Source organism: Canis lupus, chromosome X, assembly GCF_048164855.1.
Source record: "Canis lupus baileyi chromosome X, mCanLup2.hap1, whole genome shotgun sequence".
In the NCBI taxonomy this organism is placed as follows: domain Eukaryota; kingdom Metazoa; phylum Chordata; class Mammalia; order Carnivora; family Canidae; genus Canis; species Canis lupus.
In genome coordinates this window covers 42,523,576-42,543,252 of record NC_132876.1, presented here as the reverse complement: position 1 = coordinate 42,543,252, position 19,677 = coordinate 42,523,576, and the positions used below count along the sequence as shown (strand labels likewise).

At 43.5% G+C, this 19,677-nt stretch overlaps 1 protein-coding gene across 3 annotated transcripts in view; it reads left to right on the top strand.

Annotated features, from left to right (window-relative positions):
- The window catches only part of VSIG1 (V-set and immunoglobulin domain containing 1), a 43,953-nt gene extending 24,614 nt beyond the window's left edge, over positions 1-19,339 (top strand). For 2 of the 3 annotated variants that reach the window (XM_072816866.1, XM_072816867.1), the window contains 6 exons: positions 817-924; positions 6,851-7,049; positions 12,071-12,226; positions 12,805-12,924; positions 17,290-17,437; positions 17,856-19,339. In XM_072816866.1, the coding sequence (XP_072672967.1) occupies positions 817-924; positions 6,851-7,049; positions 12,071-12,226; positions 12,805-12,924; positions 17,290-17,437; positions 17,856-18,171 (1,047 nt within the window). In that variant the 3' untranslated portion in view covers positions 18,172-19,339. The remainder of the gene's footprint in view (positions 1-816; positions 925-6,850; positions 7,050-12,070; positions 12,227-12,804; positions 12,925-17,289; positions 17,438-17,855) is intronic. The other variant, XM_072816868.1, reaches the window with a different exon arrangement.
- Positions 19,340-19,677: the final 338 nt, after the last annotated feature.

Sequence of the window (19,677 nt, the reverse complement as noted above, 5' to 3'; positions counted from 1 at the left end):
GATGAGTAGTTTTGGAGAACCAGCGGGAAGCTCCTGATGGATTTTGGTTCTACTCTTTGTTCAGCTACTTACTTGCTGACTGGATGACCTTAGAAAAAAAATCAGTTGACCTTTCTCATCTGTGTAATGGGGCTGCTTACGTACCTCAGAGGTTTACTGTGAAGATTAAATGAGATGATGCTTGTAAAGCACTGGAAAGCCTTCCACATAGTAACCACTCAATGAATGTGAGCTATTATTAGTAGTATCATAACTTACAGAATGGGGATTTTGCAAAATCCCTATCGCATCCATACCCCTTGCATCATGAGTGCTAGGGAATCCAGCCCAACAAAAGACATTTAGTATAGCTGAATAGCTGGGACAGAGCTTGGGTGGGGGGAATCCTGGCCCAGGATTAGTTTCCTGCTTCACTGCCTGCCAGGTTCCTGTGGCTGAAGGGAGGGGTCAGACTTCTCTGCCTGCTCCTATCCTTGAACAGAGAGCCTGCTCAACAAAGAAGTTTGGAGACATCTTCAGTTGAAATGGTATTTTTCAAAATGGGATTTGGCCTCTATTTCAAATTTGTTTCTTCTTTGAGTGCTTCCATGCATTCATGATTTTGTAGAGCATGTTGTATGCTAATCTAGGGATGGCTGGTGAATATTTTGGAGATGATAAAAAGAGACTGCTGTGCTGTTAGACGATTCTATGATTTATGGGAGTAAGATGTTGCCAGACTGATCACTGAATGATTCAATTCAGCTCCTGGGTTGATGTGGCAGTATATCATGTAGTAATCAGCTCTCAGATCCACCCATTTCTGCTCAAACACAGCACAGCCCGTGCCTCAATACTGAGGGTATGGAGGAAAAGGCAGTCAGTCAGTGTCTAAATATGGCGCATGCAAGAGACGCTCGGGGAAGATGTAGCTGGACCTCTCAGGTAAGAACACCTATTGGTGTACTACTGGACCCCTTCACTGTTTGGAATATCTAGGGCAAAGGCACCAACCTTTAGGAGTGGGATGGGATGGTCCATGTTTGGTAACAGTCCAGATCAGTACAGGCTCCCGGCAAAACTGAGACAGTCTTGAGTTTGCCTTCTCATGCCCATGTCTGGAATTCTTTTCAGCTTCCTTCAAAAGGCTCAGGGGCTTATTGCCGCCTTCAGCAGGGCAGAGGCCTACTCTTGCTATAAGCTCATATTCTCTTCCTACCCCAAAAGGAGCAGTTGACTCCAAGGCATAGTGTTTCTCAATCCCCGGGGCGGGGGAGGGGGTGTTATCGCTTATTGACTATCTCCTCCAAGGGGTTACTTTGGTGAATGGGGACTGCATAAGTACCTCATAAGTCTTCTGCCCAGGAGGGCCAATATAGTTATTAGTGTGGTCCTCCTCTTACTGAAGCCCTCCTTTTGGAAGACAAGGACAGCTTCAGATGATCAGTCCCTTAACTGGGACTCTCAGCTGAAGACTCTAGGCTCTGGAACAGGCACACTAGCATGGAAGTTTTGGGTGGTTTGGTGCCCCTCTGATGACACCAATTTTCTACTTTTCCACCCAGCCAATAACTGGTAGAACTAAAGAGACCTCACCTCCCCATGAGCAGAATAGGCATTGATCCTACTTAGCATGGGTCTTGCAGACAATACTTACTCTTCTAGGACATCCATAGTGGATGAAACCCTTTGCTATTTTCAACACCCCAGCATACTCTTAATGTGGACAACTTTCTTCCAGAACCTAGTGTCTTCATATTCTCTGGCTGTTCAGATTCTCCACACCTAGCCCATCCTCTTCAGATAGCATTATATCAAATGCTTTCCAAATGTTGGCAGGGTGGGGGGTATTATCTCCTCACATGCATTTGAAAATTAGGGGGGTGTTGGTGTAATGGTTACAAATGAGAGTCACTACTGGCAGTTAGTAGGTGGTGACTAGAGATGCTAGACATCTTTCAATACGTAGGATGAGCCCACAGGAGAAAGCATGGCCTGCCCAAAATAGCAGTGTCACTGGTATTGAGAAACACTCCTAAGTTCTTCCCTTCCCACCACCCCTCCTATCAAAGTTCATCTATTCTATATCCCATGGCCTCAGGTGTCTATTCTTGCTAAACCAGTTAAATCAATCTAATGCTAAGGTGCTAGGGACTGGTAATAGTTGATTTTGCTCTCTTCCAAAGGAAAAAAAAATTAAACATAGACTTTTTCCATGCCTTTGTTCAAAAGAAGCAGTTCAACTGGCAGGGATCTCAGGCAAGTGGCAGGCTGGGAAGGGAGTGGTTTAAAGGCAGGGTTATCTTTCTTTTGGTGTGCTTTCCCTTCCATGGGCAATCTCAGCAACCCCCCATCCCCGAGGATGATCCAGGAAAAATGCAGGGCTTGAGACCATTGCCACTCCACACTCCTTCTCTCCCATGGCTCACCCCTTTCTGGGTAGTGCATGAAAGTGAAAAGGGGAAGGGATGGGTGGGTGCTCTGTCGTGGATTTCTACACCCTCCACGTTTCCAAAAGGAACCCACAAAAGATCTGGAGGCTAAATGTGTTTACTATTTCCAACTCAGATGCAAACAGAAAGCAGACTGAATTCTTTCAACGCTTCTTGTTTATGTTCCAGCCTCAAGTCAGAGAACTGTATCACAAAGCTGAGGGGGAATAAAAAAATCTTTTTGACCAAATCTGGCTCCCAGCTGCACGGCCTCATGTGAATAGGAACTTGGCACAGTGGGAGGGAGAAAGGCTGTTATTGCAGCTGGCAAATGTCAAAGGCTTCAGGTGGCAAACACACTTGGCATGGGCACATCATGCCAATGAGTAGCAGCAGTTGGCAGGAGAAGGGTCAGGCCAGAGGGAGAGATCGAATGGCCCCAACAGGGAAGCATTACCTAGGAATCATCTTCCTTGCTGGAGGCAGGATGATGAGTGCCATTTTCGGGTGTTTGGGGAGAATCAGGAGGTCTGGTTATCAATTGTGTGACCTGGGGGAAAAATCACTTCCTCTATTGGGGTTCTGTTATAGAAGGTTGAATCAGAGGTTGCAAACTCAAGGCCCCCCAAGTCCGATTTGGCCAGTGGATTCATGTTGGTTGACCAGCCCAGTATTTTAGTTGTCTGTTTCCACAGTTTGAAAGCCTCGTTTGTACTGGTCCTCCAGTTCACCACAGGCCCCATTGTCCTCTGTGATCTTACCACCATCCAACATCCCCTCTCAGCTATTTCCCATATTTCTTTTAAGATTTTATTTATTTATTCATGAGGAGCAAACAGAGAGAGGCAGAGACATCTCCCTGTGGGGATCCCAATGCAGGACTCGATTCCAGGACCCCCGGGATCATGACCTGAGCCCCAGGCAGATGCTCAACCACTGAGCCACCCAGGTGCCATTATTTCCCATATTTTTAATACCCATCTGGCTCCTGAAGTGTCATCAGCCTTAGAAACCCTAAACCAAGTGATTTCTAAGGGGGTCTTATGATGAATGGGTCATTATGAGTCTACATATCAGCCTCTGACGTCTTCGATGAGCAGAGAGGACCTTAGTGGGGGGTCAAGGGGAAGTAGGGAGACTACCAAGCAAACAGTTAACAAGTACCCCTTAATGGGACACATGGATGGATATTCTTTAAGCAGATTTGCCACCCTGTCTCCCCCAAAGGATGTGGCCTGTCAAACATCCACAGCTTTTCGCGGACCTCAATCGCTTTGATTTCTAAATTGACAATATACTTCCTTTGAAAAGGTACAAGCCTCACAGGACATGGGCTGAGCCTTGGCCATTGTTCAATTTTGATTTTTCAAAGAGTTATTCTTCTGTGGAAAATGGAACCATGTTTCAGTACTTCCTCTGTGATTAGATAAGCAGTTTCAGGAAAACATTTCTCTCTCTCTATCTCTCTCTCCCTCTTTTTCTTATTTACAAGGACAGTGTGACAGCATGGACTTCCCGTAACAGAAAGTCCCTCCATCTCTGTGTCTGGCTGCTGGCTAGCCTTGGGGACTTTCTTTCTCAGGCCAAGGCATTTCCCTTTTAGGTGTCCATTGTTAACCTGCTTTACCTCCATTCTTATCCCTGGCACCTTTTAGTGTTATTTGTGAGAGGGCGAAATGCATGGGGGTACTATGGTATGAGGAATGAGGTAGAAGGGTTGGTGAAAATCCTTTTGATAGGGAAGTTACAAGTCCAGGGCCTCATAACTAACCTGCTAATGTCCTCTAGATTCATGACCAACTGTGAGACTTTTTTTTTACAGTGGCTTCTTGGCGTGTTCTAGTCCTGGCCTAAAACATATTCTCTTGGCTCCCTGCTCTCGGCAGAAGCAAGGTCTTTTCTCCCAGACCTCCTGGCACTTACTATACACCATAAACAGGACTGATGTGTTGGATCTTACTGTGATGTCACCAAGCCTCAGTATAAAACAAACTGACTTACCTCCAATCTTCCTGGGAGCAGTGGAAACAGGCAGATCTTTAAGTTGTAAAAGGGCTTCCTTGATGGGCTGCAGGCTATGTTCTAGTTAAGAGTCCATAGGATCTTAGATTGTTGATTAGAAAGTAAATAGGCCTGGGGGCACCTGGGTGGCTCAGGATTTAGGCATCTGCCTTCAGTTCAGGTCATGATCCTGCCCCCCCCCCTCCAGGATGGAGCCCCACAGGGGTTCCCTGCTCCACAGGGAGCCTGCATCTCCCTCTCCATCTGCCCCTCCTCCTGCTCTTTCTCTTTATCTCTCTCAAATAAATAAAATCTTACCAAAAAAGAAAGTAAATAGGCCCCATGCTGGCTAGTGAAATGGAAACCTGGGTAGCTTGAGTTTCAACTCAGATGAAGGCAAGAGACCTTTGATGAGCTGAACCTCCTCCTGGACCATTTGCTTACCTTTCCTTAACATTGGCTTTCCAGCATATCGGTCCACAAGACTCCTTTGGGGCAAAAGTTTGTGACTTCAGCAGGCATGAATGGACAAAATGAATTATAAATGCCTCATTTGGGGCAGGAAAGAAAGTTAGTTGATGTTACAGAAGTGGAGGAGGGAGACAAGTTTTTTTTTCGCCTTAATATGGCCTTTGAATTTTCCCTCCAAATCTACCTTTCTGCTTTAGTTTAAGATTTATTGGCCTGCTATTTGATGGAGAATATATCTGATTTTATCTTGACAATATCTTTTGGTTTGCTAATTGGCTTTCCTCTCTCATTATCCTATAAAGATAAAGAACACCGGACAAGGAATTAGAACTGAGTTCTAGACCTTTCCCCATTGTTAACTTTGTGTGTGTGTGTGTGTGTGTGTGTGTGTGTGTGTGTTAACCTCTTTGGGCTTCAGTTTCCTCTAGAAAGGGAGGAGAGTGAATTCAATGAATAAGGCCCTTTTAGTAGATTCTATGAAAACATTAATTAATTCCACTAGACTAGGGCAATATCAGTTTATTGAATAATAAACCATCATTTGAATTACACACATTTATATGAAACTAACAAAGTGTGTATGATGTGTGTGTATGATGAAGGAACCTTGGGGATCACCTAGTTTGGTGACTCCCAAGCTTCAGGCCTTTATGTCTCATCTTTATGATGTTTGTCATAATTGTGCCTCACCAGCAGCATTATTTAATGTTTTCTATACTGACTTGGTTTCTTACAAATTTAAAAATATCTACCTTAGTGTCACTGTAAACAATAATATCCATGAAGTCACAGACACAATGTACTAGATATGTGTCTTTCTAATAAGTTTTCATTTATGTGCCACTTAAAATCAGCTTATGTACCTATACTTGGGGAATACATCTCATAATTTGGAGGACATTGCTTTGGCTCCTCGTTCAGATGTAATGTGAAAACGAAAGGTTGGAGAGAGTTAATCACATTGTTTCTTATCACAAAGCAGGTTGCCATGGAGGCATGACCAGAGGCCACACTCCCTGACTCTGTCATAGTCAGAGGCAGAGCTGTGGCTAAAACCCAGGTCATCTGACTCCAAGACCAGACCTCTTTTCACCTCATCATGCTGCTCCATGGTTGCCATTTTGATCTAACTATTCATGATCCTTAATAGAGATGGGACTAGAATCCAGATCTTCCTTGAGTGTGGCAAATAGTAATAATAATAATAATAATTAATAATAATAATAATAATAATAAATTAATCCTGTGACTTTGGATGAATCATTTAATCTTTCTGGATTTGAGTGCCCTTATTTGTCTAAATGAAATAATAATTCCAGTTCTACCTCCTGCCACATGGGCAGAAAGGTAGTAGCTGTCATTGACAAAGCATTTTCTAGGCCACTATGAGAGGATGGGACCAGATGATTTCTCAGGGGCCTCTCTGCTCTGAAATGTTACTCTTCTAACAAACAGGATAAACCCAAGTTTGCTTATCCAGAGGAGTACATGTGTATGAAAGGAGTATGAATATTCTCTTAGGGAAATCAGAAAGTCCCGTAGTCCCATTGAGTAAAGTCAAATTTTAAAAGCTTATATAAAGTGAGGAAAAATGATGATTTTGGCTTTCCCATCAGGCATTTGTGTTTTATACAGTGAGTTTCCTCCAGGTAGACTCATCAGGTGAGCATCTTGATCTAGCCTAAGCTTACCAGTTGAACCCTGTCAACTCCAGCTGTTTATCATCTGTAAGATAGGCATGCATCCCTGCTCTGATGACATCACAAAACTGCTGTGCACACAAATGAGGAGGTGGTTGTGCACAGGTATGAGAAAGCTAAAGCACCCGACTGAGTTGAGACACACCCCCTTCACCGTGGGATCTGTTCTGTGCAGGAGGGGGTGGGTGGGGATGTGGGTGCTTCTGGGTAGCTTATCTTAGCCCTGGACATGCTCCAGTTCTCATTTCTGTCATTTTTCTGTCCTAGATTTACTATTCCGAAGGTGGACAAGCTGTAGCCATCGGGCAATTTAAAGATCGAATTGTAGGGTCCAGCAGTCCAGATAATGCATCTATCACCATTTCACATATGCAACCAGCAGATAGTGGTGTCTACATCTGCGATGTTAACAACCCTCCTGATTTTGTTGGAAAAAATCAAGGCATCCTCAAAGTCAATGTGTTAGGTATGGGCAATTTTTTTCTGTTTTTGTTTGTTTGTTTGTTTGTTTGTTTTCTCTTCTTGGGACAACTTAGGACCTTCCATGAGCCAGGACAATGAGTTATGGTGCTAATTAAGTCCCAGGGAGTAAGTAACCTGTCTGCTCCTTTTCTTGTCGGGGAAATAGAGACACACCAACAATCCAACCCTTAGAGTAATACTGAGAAATCACTCACAAAACATGCTGAAACAATTGCCAAACCGAAAGTGCTGCCAAAATGACAGAGAGCAGGAGTTTGACCCAACTTCTGGGGATCCGTGTCTCTGAAGGGTGGAATGAGTACAGATGGGCAACACATGGTCCCCACTAAATGATCACTAGTGACTCCTTCAGAGGAAACCTCCAATTAAATCCAGTCCTACCTGGGGGAGATAACTGCCAATCTATTATCTCTCCTAAGCCAGCTGCAATTCCCACTGTTAAATCATTCTTTGGAGTAAAGGCAGGAGAGGCCCTTTAAAAAATGTTAGCACTCTCTAGAAAAAGGACCATAAGGTAAGCCAGAGTTGAGAATTTATTTATATACAGCTGCTCATCGTGTGACATTCGGCAAGTCCTTCTTGCTTTTCGAATGTGCTTGGAGTGGTTCATTTATATGGCATTTACTGAGTGCCTGTTTTGTGCCAGGAGCCATGAGGTTTACAATGATGGAGGCATGGTTTCCACTCTTAGAGAGTTCACAGTTTTTGGTGATTTCTAGCACCGTTCCAACCTCTGAGAGGACAATGGGGGTTTTGCCCCCATCTAAGGGCCTAGCAGGTCCTGTCTGCAGACCTTCGGAAGTATTGAAGGGGTAAAAGTGAAGGCTGTCAACGCTTACCGATTAACCAATTGAGCAAAGGATGCTTCCATTTCTAAGTAATCCCAAATGGAGCTGATTGAGCCATTGTTCCTTTCAAGCTATGTACATCCATCAAAGGAAAGGGTGAACTAGATCAAACCAGTGACTTGATCATTGACTGGCTTGCAAAAAAAGCAGCAACTGGTAAAAGGTGCACACCTAGGAGAACCGTCCAAAGTTGTCTGAGCTTGCCTCCCAGGTGACGCCCCAAATGAGGTTTGCTACTGCATCTACCCACCTGGAAAAGAGGGAAAGATGATTGGGAGCGAAGTTTAAGAATGGGGTAGCTCAATTGTGCTTATATTTTGGTGAGCCCCATGCTAGGCAACAGGGCGCAGGGGGAAGACAAGAGAATTACACACACAAGCCCTTTCTTGGGAGAGTTGATGCTCCAGGTTGGAAGACTAGTCATTTACATGGGAACTAAACAGTGCAATACATACGCTGGGAATCAGAAGGCTTAGGTTCTAGCTTGTACTCTGCTACTCAGTGGCCTCAGGAAAGTCAGTCCACTTTTCTCTGACCATTTTCAGGTGGAGTTGTAATTTCTGCCCTACATTCACAGGTTTGTTATGAGGATCAAACGATAGACTGGAGATTCAATACCTAGAGCATTTGAGGGATTAGTACTCTATTGGTTTCCTGCTGCTCCCTGGCTCTGGATTGTCCTTCTGACCAGAAACAACCTAAAGAAACTGAGCCCATTTACCTCTGAGCTTGCAAAAAACTCTGAGATAAAGTTGGACAGGAAGGTTCATATTCTTAAATTTCAAGTTCGGAGAATCCTTAGTCAACTTCTATAAGAAGTTGAGAGTCATTTCCTCTTCAAGGCTTTGGGGTCACTTGTTTCCTCAATGGCTGTGTCACGACTTTTCCTTAAGCATCCAGGATCCAGGCAAGGTAAAAGGCAGGAGAGTCTGTGGATTATCTTGTTTAGGAACTCTCAAAAATCCACTTTCTGTTCATTGGGGTAAGAACAAAGGTCTTCTCCAAAGACCATTCTGGAAATTTTGAGACTGATAATGTTCTCTAAAAATCTCAGAGGCAAAAAAAAAAAAAAAAAAAAAAATCTCAGAGGCTGTTTGCAGTTCTGAAGTTCCATTGCCTATGAGGGCCCATCCTGCTTGCACTGACAGAGGGCGGGGCATGGGGAGGGAGGCAAGGGGGTCAGGGAGGCCAACTGTGGGGAGAGGTGTTGGCATTTCCTTAGCAATCACTCTTCCTAGCAATGCATTTCCCAGAGACATTCCATTATGCAGTGATGGATGGAGAGCCCATGCATTCACTCATTCATGCAGAAATTCATTCAATGAATCCTGAACACACGTCTGATTACAGTGCCACATTGTGGAGATGGAAATATATAAAAGATAGGGTTTCAGCCCTCCAAAACTTTAGAGAATAGGGGCTGAGGTGGCCAGGCACAATTTAGTTAAAGGAAACAGCAATGAGCCAAGGCCCAGGTGGTTTGGATGACCATTCATTTGAGAGACTTCCATTAGGTATGAGAGCCTTGGCAAATGCATCTCTGAAAAAAACCAGATAGAGGTTTGAATAATTATTTTGTATGAATTTGGGATAAGCATCATATTCCTTCTGCGATTTGGCACATAACAAGGAAATGATGAATTTAGAGAAGGCTGTGGATGCAATGAAGCATTTTCATGGATTTTTCTGAGGCGAGCCTCTTTTCTCCCACCCCAATTCTGTTGAAAGCAATAATGCTAAATGGTAGATCAATGGCTTTGCCAGTAAGACATCCAAGTTCTGCTGGGGACGTAAGCTGGATGAAATGTCAATTCAATCCTGATTCGGTAGTTTTAGAAAATATATAGGTTTGGGACATGGTTCGAAGTGATTTACTAAGTGTTTTGTTAATAAAACAATAAAATAAAAGGAGAAAGCTGTGTTCAGGGGGGAGAAAGCCTATCTGGGGCTGATTCTGACCCCCATTTAATTTTCTGTTCAAAACACTATTCTGTAAAGGCTGTCAAATCATCATGGTTTTAGACAGGCAGTATCTAAATCTAGTGATGGTTGCAATGGACTTCTGGTTGAATAGCTTAGCTTAGGGTAGGCAAATCAATGAGATGTCCCCATCTGAGAAAATCAATGGTAAGGAAAAGAGCTAAAGAGGAAAATACTTATTTTCATTAAAAAAAAAAAACCCACCCGTTTAAAAGATAGGGATGGTAAAGTGTTTCAAAGAGCTACAGCTGTCTCCATTTGTCTTCTCGCTCATGTGTACAGGGGGTTAGAGTCTAAGACTGAAAGATTAACTTCAGTACCAGGCTATAAAATGTGGCAGTAGAAATTAGTCCTGCCCACAGCCAACAGCAATTCCATGTGCAAGGCACTATAGACATCATTTTATTTACATAAAGTCGATGTGTTTGGTTTCATCAGAGGTCAGATAGTTTCTTTTTTCACATTTATACAAATGAGTCAACTGAGGTTTGGTGATGTGAGGTTACTTGCCTAAACATATCTAAAGTAAAGCTGCAGAGCCAGCAGTCTGGATGGATCCAAGACTGTGCTCTTAACTGCTGTTTCTAAAGTAAGAGCTGGAGGGCTGAAGAGTCCAGAGCATTTAAGGTATAACTAGCCTAAGCTAGAGTACCTGTGTCTTCAGAGGATTTTATACCTAAGTTAAGGGAGGTGAGTTGGTAAGTACTGAAATTCAGATGGTTATCTATATGTAACACTGAGAATAAGCTGTGAGCTGTAAGATGAATGAGGAAATTCAGATTCTCAGTTTCCCACAGGACTGCTCCATGGAGATGTTTCATAAACAGCTAAAACTCAGTATATCCCCAAATGACCATATCATCGCCCCCCCATCCCTGAAAACATGCTCCTCCTGTGTTTATTTCTGGATGGCATGTATCCAGCTGTCCACATCAGTTACTTGGGAGCCATCACTGCCTGCACCCTCTTCCTCATGCCCCCTATTCATTTGGTCACCAAGTCCAATTGATTATACTTCCTTGATACCTCTTGACCATGTCCCCTCCACTCCTTTGGTTCAGGCACCCCCACTGTGCAAGAAAACCATCTAAAGCATTAAAAATGGACACCAGGGGATCCCTGGGTGGCTCAGTGGTTTAGCGCCTGCCTTTGGCCCAGGGCGCGATCCTGGAGTCCTGGGATCGAGTCCCACGTCAGGCTCCTGGCATGGATCCTGCTTCTCCCTCCTCCTGTGTCTCTGCCTCTCTCTCTCTCTCTCTCTCTCTCTCTCATAAATAAATAAATTAATTAATTCATTAATTAAAAAAAGTTTAAAAAAATGAACACCATCCTTCCCCTACTTAAATTCCTTCCGTGGTCCTCCTGCTGTCTGTGTAAAATACATGAAATACAATGCCCTCCCAGCTATTATCTCTGCTGTTCTCTGGCCTCATCTCCCAATACTCCCCCACCCCACTTCAGAACTGTTTCAGAGTTACTTGGGCATTTCTGGTGCCTAATCCAGTGCCAGGTACACAGAAGGCACAGAAGTAAATGCTTGTGGGGCAAAAAATGGATAAAGATTTCAGCTTCGTGTAGCACTCACCTGTCCCCCACCTGCCAAAGTGGGCTTCCCTGACCAACAAGGGACACAGACCATTTCAGACCCTCCAACAATTTTAGGTCACTCACCCCCAGAGAAGTTAATGCCCAAACATGATTCATAAAGGAAAGGGAAAATATAGCATTAATGAAACAAATGTAAAAAGAGTAAGTAACAACTTATCTCAAAGTATCTAAGGGATCTAAGGGTCCCATTTTTTCCCTTAAAGCTGTGCTTCAAATGTATAAACTGACTTTAGTCATTTAGTGTTTGCTTACATATGGGCTGTTTTAATAAAGGCATATTTTAAGACACAATGCGGAAATTCATGGTCATGAATCTGGGGAGGAAGGCAGACAGAAGAGATGCTGATGGAATCTTAATGGCCTGGTGCCTGGCAGGTCCTTGAACCTGAAGTGCTCTACTCCCATCTGGTGGTACAAGCAGAAAAAATGATCAAACGCAGTTTGCAAAGCTTTCAAAACGGAGTGCAGGGCCCAGAATTCTACAAAATGACAGTAGGAAGTGACCTGCCAATTGTGACAGGTTGCAACACTGCCTGCAGGATTTTGACTCTGTCTCATTGCCTTACAGTGAAACCTTCTAAGCCCTTTTGCAGCATCCAAGGAGTACCAGAAACTGGCCATCCTATATCTCTTTCTTGCCTCTCGCTGCTTGGGACACCTTCCCCTGTATACTACTGGTATAAACTTGAAGGCGGAGACATCATCCCAGTGAAAGAAAACTTCAGTAAGTCCAGCCCTCCTGCAGCCCCTGGCAAGGTCTGGCATGTGTGGTTGGCTGGTTGCTTGTCTTTGGAGCTCAGTCGTTGTCTTCTTCTTCTTCTTCTTCTTCTTCTTCTTCTTCTTCTTCTTCTTCTTCTTCTTCTTTTTCTTTCTTTTCTTTTCTTTCTTTCTTTCTTTCTTTCTTTCTTTCCTTTCTTTCTTTTCTTTCTTCTTCTCCTTCTCCTTCTCCTTATTCTTCTTTCTCTGGGAAGAAGATGTACAAAGATATCCTAACAAGATGACTGCGGTCTGGTCTTACCCCCAACCTCTAGAGGTCAAGCCTGTTTTTGGCTCAGAGGGTAGTGGGTATGGAGGGGAGAGGCATGGTCCCAGATGGGCTACCTTTGGAAGAATCTTGGGGCCAGGGGGTGGTGGTGTCTCATTGGACCCTGGCAACTCAGGAAAGGGGGGGCAAATGTGAGGGAGCGGGCAGACAGGCATTGAGTGATTCTGCTGTGATGACATGATCCATACCCCCCTAAGAGGTTTCAAAAGTCTATTTCCTGTTTTTTTGTTTTGTTTTGTTTTGTTTTGTTTTTACAGACCCAGCCACTGGGACTTTGGTTATTGGAAATCTGACCAGTTTTGAACAAGGTTATTACCAGTGCACAGCTATCAACAACCTTGGCAATAGTTCCTGTGAAATTGATCTGACTTCTTCTCGTGAGTTGATCATCCATCTTTTTAAAAAAATATTTTTTTATTTACTCATGAGACACACACAGAGAGAGAGAGAGAGAGAGAGAGAGGCAGAGACATAGGTAGAGGGAGAAGCAGCCTCCCTGTGGGGAGTCCAATGCAGGACTCGATCCCAGGAACACAGGATCACAACCTGACCGAAGGCAGACACTCAACCATGAGCCACCCAAGTGTCCCTTGATCATCCATCTTTAACACATTTTCTCCTTAAGTCAAGTGTCCTGGGCCTGCCAACCAAGTAAATTAACTAGGATCCCCTGCTTCATCCTTTGGCCTCTCTGGAGATTTTGGTGGATTATTTATAGATTGATACCCTGAATTATTACCATCCTAATGTCTAAAGCTTACATGATACTTACTATGTGCCATACACTACCACAAATCATTTACAAAAATTTTGTTCCACACTCACAACATTTCTAGAAAGTAGATCTTACTATTTAATAAGCAGAATAACAGCCCCATTGATAGTACCAGACTGGATTTTCTTTGTGAATCCAGGGGAAACTAGCAGTCTATGTTGAACATGGAGCTCATAGACTTTCCAGTTCCTCAGTAATTTGTTAAGATCTGCCTCTAATAATAGTGGTCATAATAACACTTGTACCTTCAATCACAGTAGCTAGTATCTGTGGAGCACAAATTATGTACCAGGCACATGGCCAGGTGCTATGAGTTTCTCTCACTCAATCCTCCAACCACCCTGCCTAGGAGGCACGGCAGATTGTTAGCTTCATTTTACTGCAAAGGAAACTGAAACTCAGCGAGGTAAGTGACTTACCCAAGGTCATCCAGTGAGTGACTGGCAGAGTCTTATTTTTTTTTAATTTTTATTTTTTTTTATTTATGAGAGAGAGAGAGAGAGAGAGAGAGAGAGAGATAGGCAGAGACATAGGCAGAGGGAGAAGCAGACTCCATGCACTGGGAGCCCGACGTGGGATTCGATCCCGGGTCTCCAGGATCACGCCCCTGGCCAAAGGCAGGCGCTAAACTGCTGTGCCACCCAGGGATCCCGACTGGCAGAGTCTTAAAACACAACGTTCTAGTTCAAAGGTGCTTTGTCACCAAGCATATAGACTTGAGGGCCTGGAATTGTCAAATTGGGCCAGGTGGGGGCAAGCTCTCACAAGGGATATCTTGCCACACTTTTTAAAAAATATTTTATTGAGGGATCCCTGGGTGGCTCAGTGGTTTAGCGCCTGTCTTCCGCACAGGGCATGATCCTGGAGTCTCAGTATTGAATTCTGCATCAGGCTCCCTGCATGGAGCCTGCTTCTCCCTCTGCCTCTCTCTCTCTCATTGTGTGTCTCATGAATAAATAAATAAAATCTTTATTTTAAAAAAAGATTTAAAAAAAATAAAAATAAAAAATAAAAAAAGATTTTATTTGAGAGAGAGCATGAGCAGAGGGGGTTGGTCAGAAGAAGAGAGAGAGGGCAGCCTGGGTGGCTCAGCGGTTTAGCACTGCCTTTGGCCCAGGTTGTGGTCCTGGAGACCCAGGATCGAGTCCCACGTTGGGCTCCCTGCACAGAGCCTGCTTTTCCCTCTGCCTTATGTCTCTGCCTCTCTCTCTGTCTCTCTCTCTCTCTGTCTCTCATGAATAAATAAATGAAATTTAAAAAAGAAGAAGAAAAGGGAGAAGCAGACACCCGCTAAGCAGAGAGCCTGACATGGGACTTGATCCCAGGACCCCAGGATCATGACCTGAGCCAAAGGCAGATGCTTCACCGACTGAGTCACCCAGGGGCCCCTTGCCACACCTTTGAATGATGCCTTAATAACACTTAGGATCATCTATGTCATCTAATCATTATTTCTAACTCACTTTGAATCTGTGACTAATATATACTATATCCAGGTAGCCAGTTCCCTTGGACCATTCCTCTCCTAGGAAGCTAAGCTTTTGTCCTTTTGGTGGTCCTGAATCAAGCATTTTCCAATTCCAGGTTGCTTCTTCGTTCGCCTAATTTTGAGTCAAAGGTGAAGAGACATCTTTTTGGTCTTTGTCTATGGTTTCATTCTACCCCTAGTCCCTTGATCATTCCTGCTTTATATCTCTATATCTTCCCCAATCCTGTTTTGCCTTTCCAGAAGTGGTTAAGTGGTATAACCTGTAGAGACTCAGGAGTTGTACTCGAGCCCTGCTTCCACTCAAATATTCCTTTTAAATGATGGTGGCATTTGGCTTCCTTCCTTCCTTCCTTCCTTCCTTCCTTCCTTCCTTCCTTCCTTCCTCCTCTTTTCCTTCCTTCTTTCCTCCCTGTCTCCCTCCTTCAAACATTAATTGGATATCTACTCTATGCCAGAAACTCTCATAGGTGATGCAGATACAGAGATTAATAAGATCTAGGTCTTACACTCAAGGAACTCACAGTTTATTTATTTATTTATTTTTTAAAAGATCATTTATTTATTTATTCATGAGACACACACACACACACACAAAGAGAGAGAGAGAGAGAGTGAGAGAGAGGCAGAGACACAGGCAGAGGGAGAAGCAGTCTCCACGTAGGGAGCCTGATGCGGGACTCGATCCCGGGACTCCAGGATCACGCCCTGGACTGAAGGCAGGCACCAAACAACTGAGCCACCCAAGGATCTGTGGAACTCACAGTTTAGCCAGAGGGACAAACAGTAAAATGTGTTACATGCTCCAATAGCAGTCTGGACAGGGGCTCTAAGACATTGAAGAAGAAACAAGTAATTATGCTTATAGAACCAGGGCCAGCTGCCCCAACAAAGTGCTATTTGAGCTGGATCTTGAAAGAACTTGCAAAGCCTGTTTCTTTATCTATAAAATAGGGATGAAGGCGAAAGGCAGCTGATGGGTGACACTATGGTGGCAGGCTTAGGAGGGCAACCAGTCTTGCTGGGGGAAGGAGGATGGAGGGCCCCAGGAGGGCTGTTTCCTCAGGGGGAAAAAAATCATAAGAAATCAATAGATTATCTGATGTGTTTAAATCTACTGAAAGGAGTTTTAACAGTTTTGGTTGGAAATTTGGGAAGTTAGTGGTAATCCATTTTAAAACATCTCTAAATGAGGCAATTATTAGCCCCAAAGAGAAAAATTTAAATGTACAAGAATCGTGATGTGAGAGCACCTGGGTAGCTCAGTCGGTTAGGTGTCCAACTCTTGATCTTGGCTCAGGTCTTGATCTCAGGGTTGTGAGTTCAAACCCCATATTGGGCTCCACACTGGGCGTAGAGCTTACTTAAAAAAATTAAAATTAAAAAAAAAAATAAAATTAAAAAAAGAATCATAGGATGTATTAGGTTCTTGCAGCTGTGAACTATATTTACATAACCATAATCCTGTAAACTTTGATGTCATGACAATTTGCACTATGGCGATATCAGGAGAATGTGTGAGTGGGGTGGAGTTAAGAATACAATCCCCATCTTCTGGGGTAGGAAGTTGTAAAAAAATGACAAAAACTGGAAAACTAAAATAAGCACAATAGAAACATGGAGGCAGATACCAGATGATTCATGAAAAAGAGTTAAGAGTGGTTGCCTCTAGTGAATGGGACACAGTGATGGGGGTAGGGGTTGGTGGGAGCGGGCACAGGGACTGCTGCTTCTTTGCTATAAGTCTAGTAGAGCTGTATGACTTTCCGAATCGTGTACATGGATTCCTTTAACCATAAAAGTTGAAAGAACGATGGGGCAACTCTGCTAGTCTCTCCTCGCAGAATGTAAGATGTCCAGCCTTATTTGAAGGGAGGCGGATGGAGATGGGCCCACTGGAACTCAGACAAGGTCTCTTGGGGATGGTGGGAAGTCTGGTGTTCAGCTGGATCATCGCACATTTGTTGAATTTTTCCATAGACTGATCTAGTAAACCAGATGCCTGTTTATAGAAATGGGCATGGCCTTTTCCGGTGGCCAGAATGCATGAGGCTTTTTGGTGAGCATGGCATGTGTGGGAGAGGTTTTTAGGGATCTACTTCACCTGTGCTCTGGATAAGCCTGGTGAAACCTCCCTGCCTGTAACAGTGGTCCTTTCTCTGCTTACCAGGTTGTAGCTTTATGGTGTCTCTTTCATTTGATCGGCAGATGCCCACCAAATACTCCCTTCCTTCCACCCCATTTTGAAAGGAAGCCCCCCCCAAGATGGCATAGGTCTTCTCTATGTTTATCCATGTGAATGGGTAAGCTACACTGCTGAGCCAGGGTGAGTCCAACTGGCAGAGTTCTGGGGGTTTCCAGCCTACACGGGTCATATTCCCACTATATGGAGGCTCCAGATATTCCACCCTGGTCATGAAAGCACACATGTGAGGCAGCCAGTACAGTCCACTTTACCAACCAGCTGCTTCTTTCTTCAAGATCCAGAAGTTGGAATCATCGTTGGGGCGCTGGTGGGGACCCTCGTAGGTGCTGCCATCATCGTCTCTGTCATGTGCTTTGCAAGGAAAAAAGCAAAGGCAAAGGGGAAAGAAAGGAAGCGAAATTCAAAGACCACCACAGAACTCGAGTAAGATCTTCTTTGTTTGAATGTTGACATTTGTCAGGGTGTTATCTCTATCAGGCAGCCCTTCCTCAGCACCCCTTTTAGCCTAACCTATCAGAGGTCGTCTTTCTGTTCCCACTCACTGCTTATATAAAAGCAGGTGGCAGCAGCTACCAGTTCCTGATGGCTGTGTGCCAGACTCTGCTCTAAGCACCTTATGTCTATCAACTCATTTAACCACCGTGGGTATACTAGTTTTTCTCTCTTGGGACTCTCATTCTCTTGTTGAGACCTAACCCGTCTGGTTAGGAGACAAGATGAATGTGTGGTCTGACAGTGAGTCAGAATATCAGAAATCCCATAAGCCTTGAACAGACTGGAACACGTGGTTGCATGAAATGCCGAACCCTAACTCGTTCTTTCCTGGGCCTTCTTCCTGCAGACCAATGACAAAGGTAAACCAAAGTACAGAGTTTGAGGCAATGCCAGATGAACACGTGATCCAGCTAGAAGCTACCTTGCCACCTTCTGGCCATGAGGATGACCCCGATGCCATCCTAGGGCCAGATCATCAGCCTATCCCGGAGCCAGAGGCTGTCCAGGAGCCTGCCCCGCAGCCTGTCCCAGGGCTGGAGCTTGAGATAAAGCTGGAGCCAGAGCTGAAGCCAGACCCAGATCCGGAGCCGGAGCTGGAGCCTGAGTCTGAGTCTGAGCCTGGGATTATAGTGGAGCCCTTGTGTGAGAAGGATAGGGAGTGAGTAAGCCATAGGCTGTAGCCTAAGTACAGTGTTCATCGCTAAGGAACTTATTACTGGTATTTGGAATTCAGCTGCCCTAACTAGTCTCCCACCCCCTTCCTCTGTTCTGACTAACCCTTTTCTAACAAGGCGCCCCTACCATCAATCCCAAACAAATAGGTCAAGATAAATACAAGGGTTCCTGCATGACTTACACTTTTACTAACATGTAAGCCTAACCGATGACAAAGTGAGTGATTTCTCGTTCAGATGAAAGTGTTTTGTTTTGCAGCAACATCTACACTGTACTTCAGAAAATCTCTATTTTCAGCTCATCTTTATTATGTTCCACATGCACACATGACAAGGTGGCATTAATTGGATTCGATATTATTCCTAGGATGAGCTGTCAGGGCTTCCCTATTCATTTTGACACTGGCCATGAAGACAAGAATTTGCTAGCATTCTCTTGTAGATTGGGGGCAGGGGGAATCCTCAAAAATTGCAGAGGAGAATATGTAAAGGGTACATATTAATTGGTAGATAGCATTTAAATCTAGGTCTTAAAATCAGTGCTTCATTTATCATATTAGATCTCCCAAGGAACCACTCTGCTATACAGTATCTTAAGCATAGCAAAAAATTTAAATAACCTAGTTTTCAAATGCAAGATAATCTACAGGCAAACAGTTCCAGATAACATTTTCCTTCGGTGACTAAAAAATGTTGATACCATAGGTGATGTACAATTTACCTTTTAATGAGATACTATGTTATCACTATATCTGATGCTACCTTACTTAAGAAGGGCCAGAATATGAAACTGTTCTAAGTGAATACTTAAGATCTATTTTAGATAATCTGAACAAATTATTTAATCTGTTTCACTGTTGGGATATTCCACAGTAGTAGATAACCATATAAGTGCTAAATATTAACCTAACATGCATTGATATTACCTCTTTTTTACCTGCCAAAATGTGTTCTCCATTGATATTTTACCCATATACCACCTTGAAGAAATTTAAAGGTAGATTTTTTCATTTGTGTAATCAGATTTTAAATCTTATTTTGAAGTTCCATAAATAACACTCAATAAAATCTCATTTTAATGATCCTAAGGTAAATCTTTCATTAATGTTATTGACATATACTTTATGTACAATAAAGCATACCCATTTCAGGTGTACCATTTGATGAGTTTTGACAGATGTATACACCCATGAAACCACCACAATTTAAAGAGAGCATTTCTGTCAATCCAAAGTGTTTCCTATGCCTTCGTGTAATCCCACCATCACCTTGGACCTAGGCAACCACTGATTTGCTTTCCATCTTTAGAGATTAGCTTTGCCTTTTCTTGACCTTTGTATAAATGTGATCATATAGTCTGGACTTGTTTTGTGTCTGACTTCTTTCCAACGTGAATCCTTTTTAAATGAAGTAATGAATCTCTAATTTATCACATCCAGATTTTCATGTAGAGGATTTTCTTAAGCTGTGAAGCCCTTTATATAGAAAATGTAC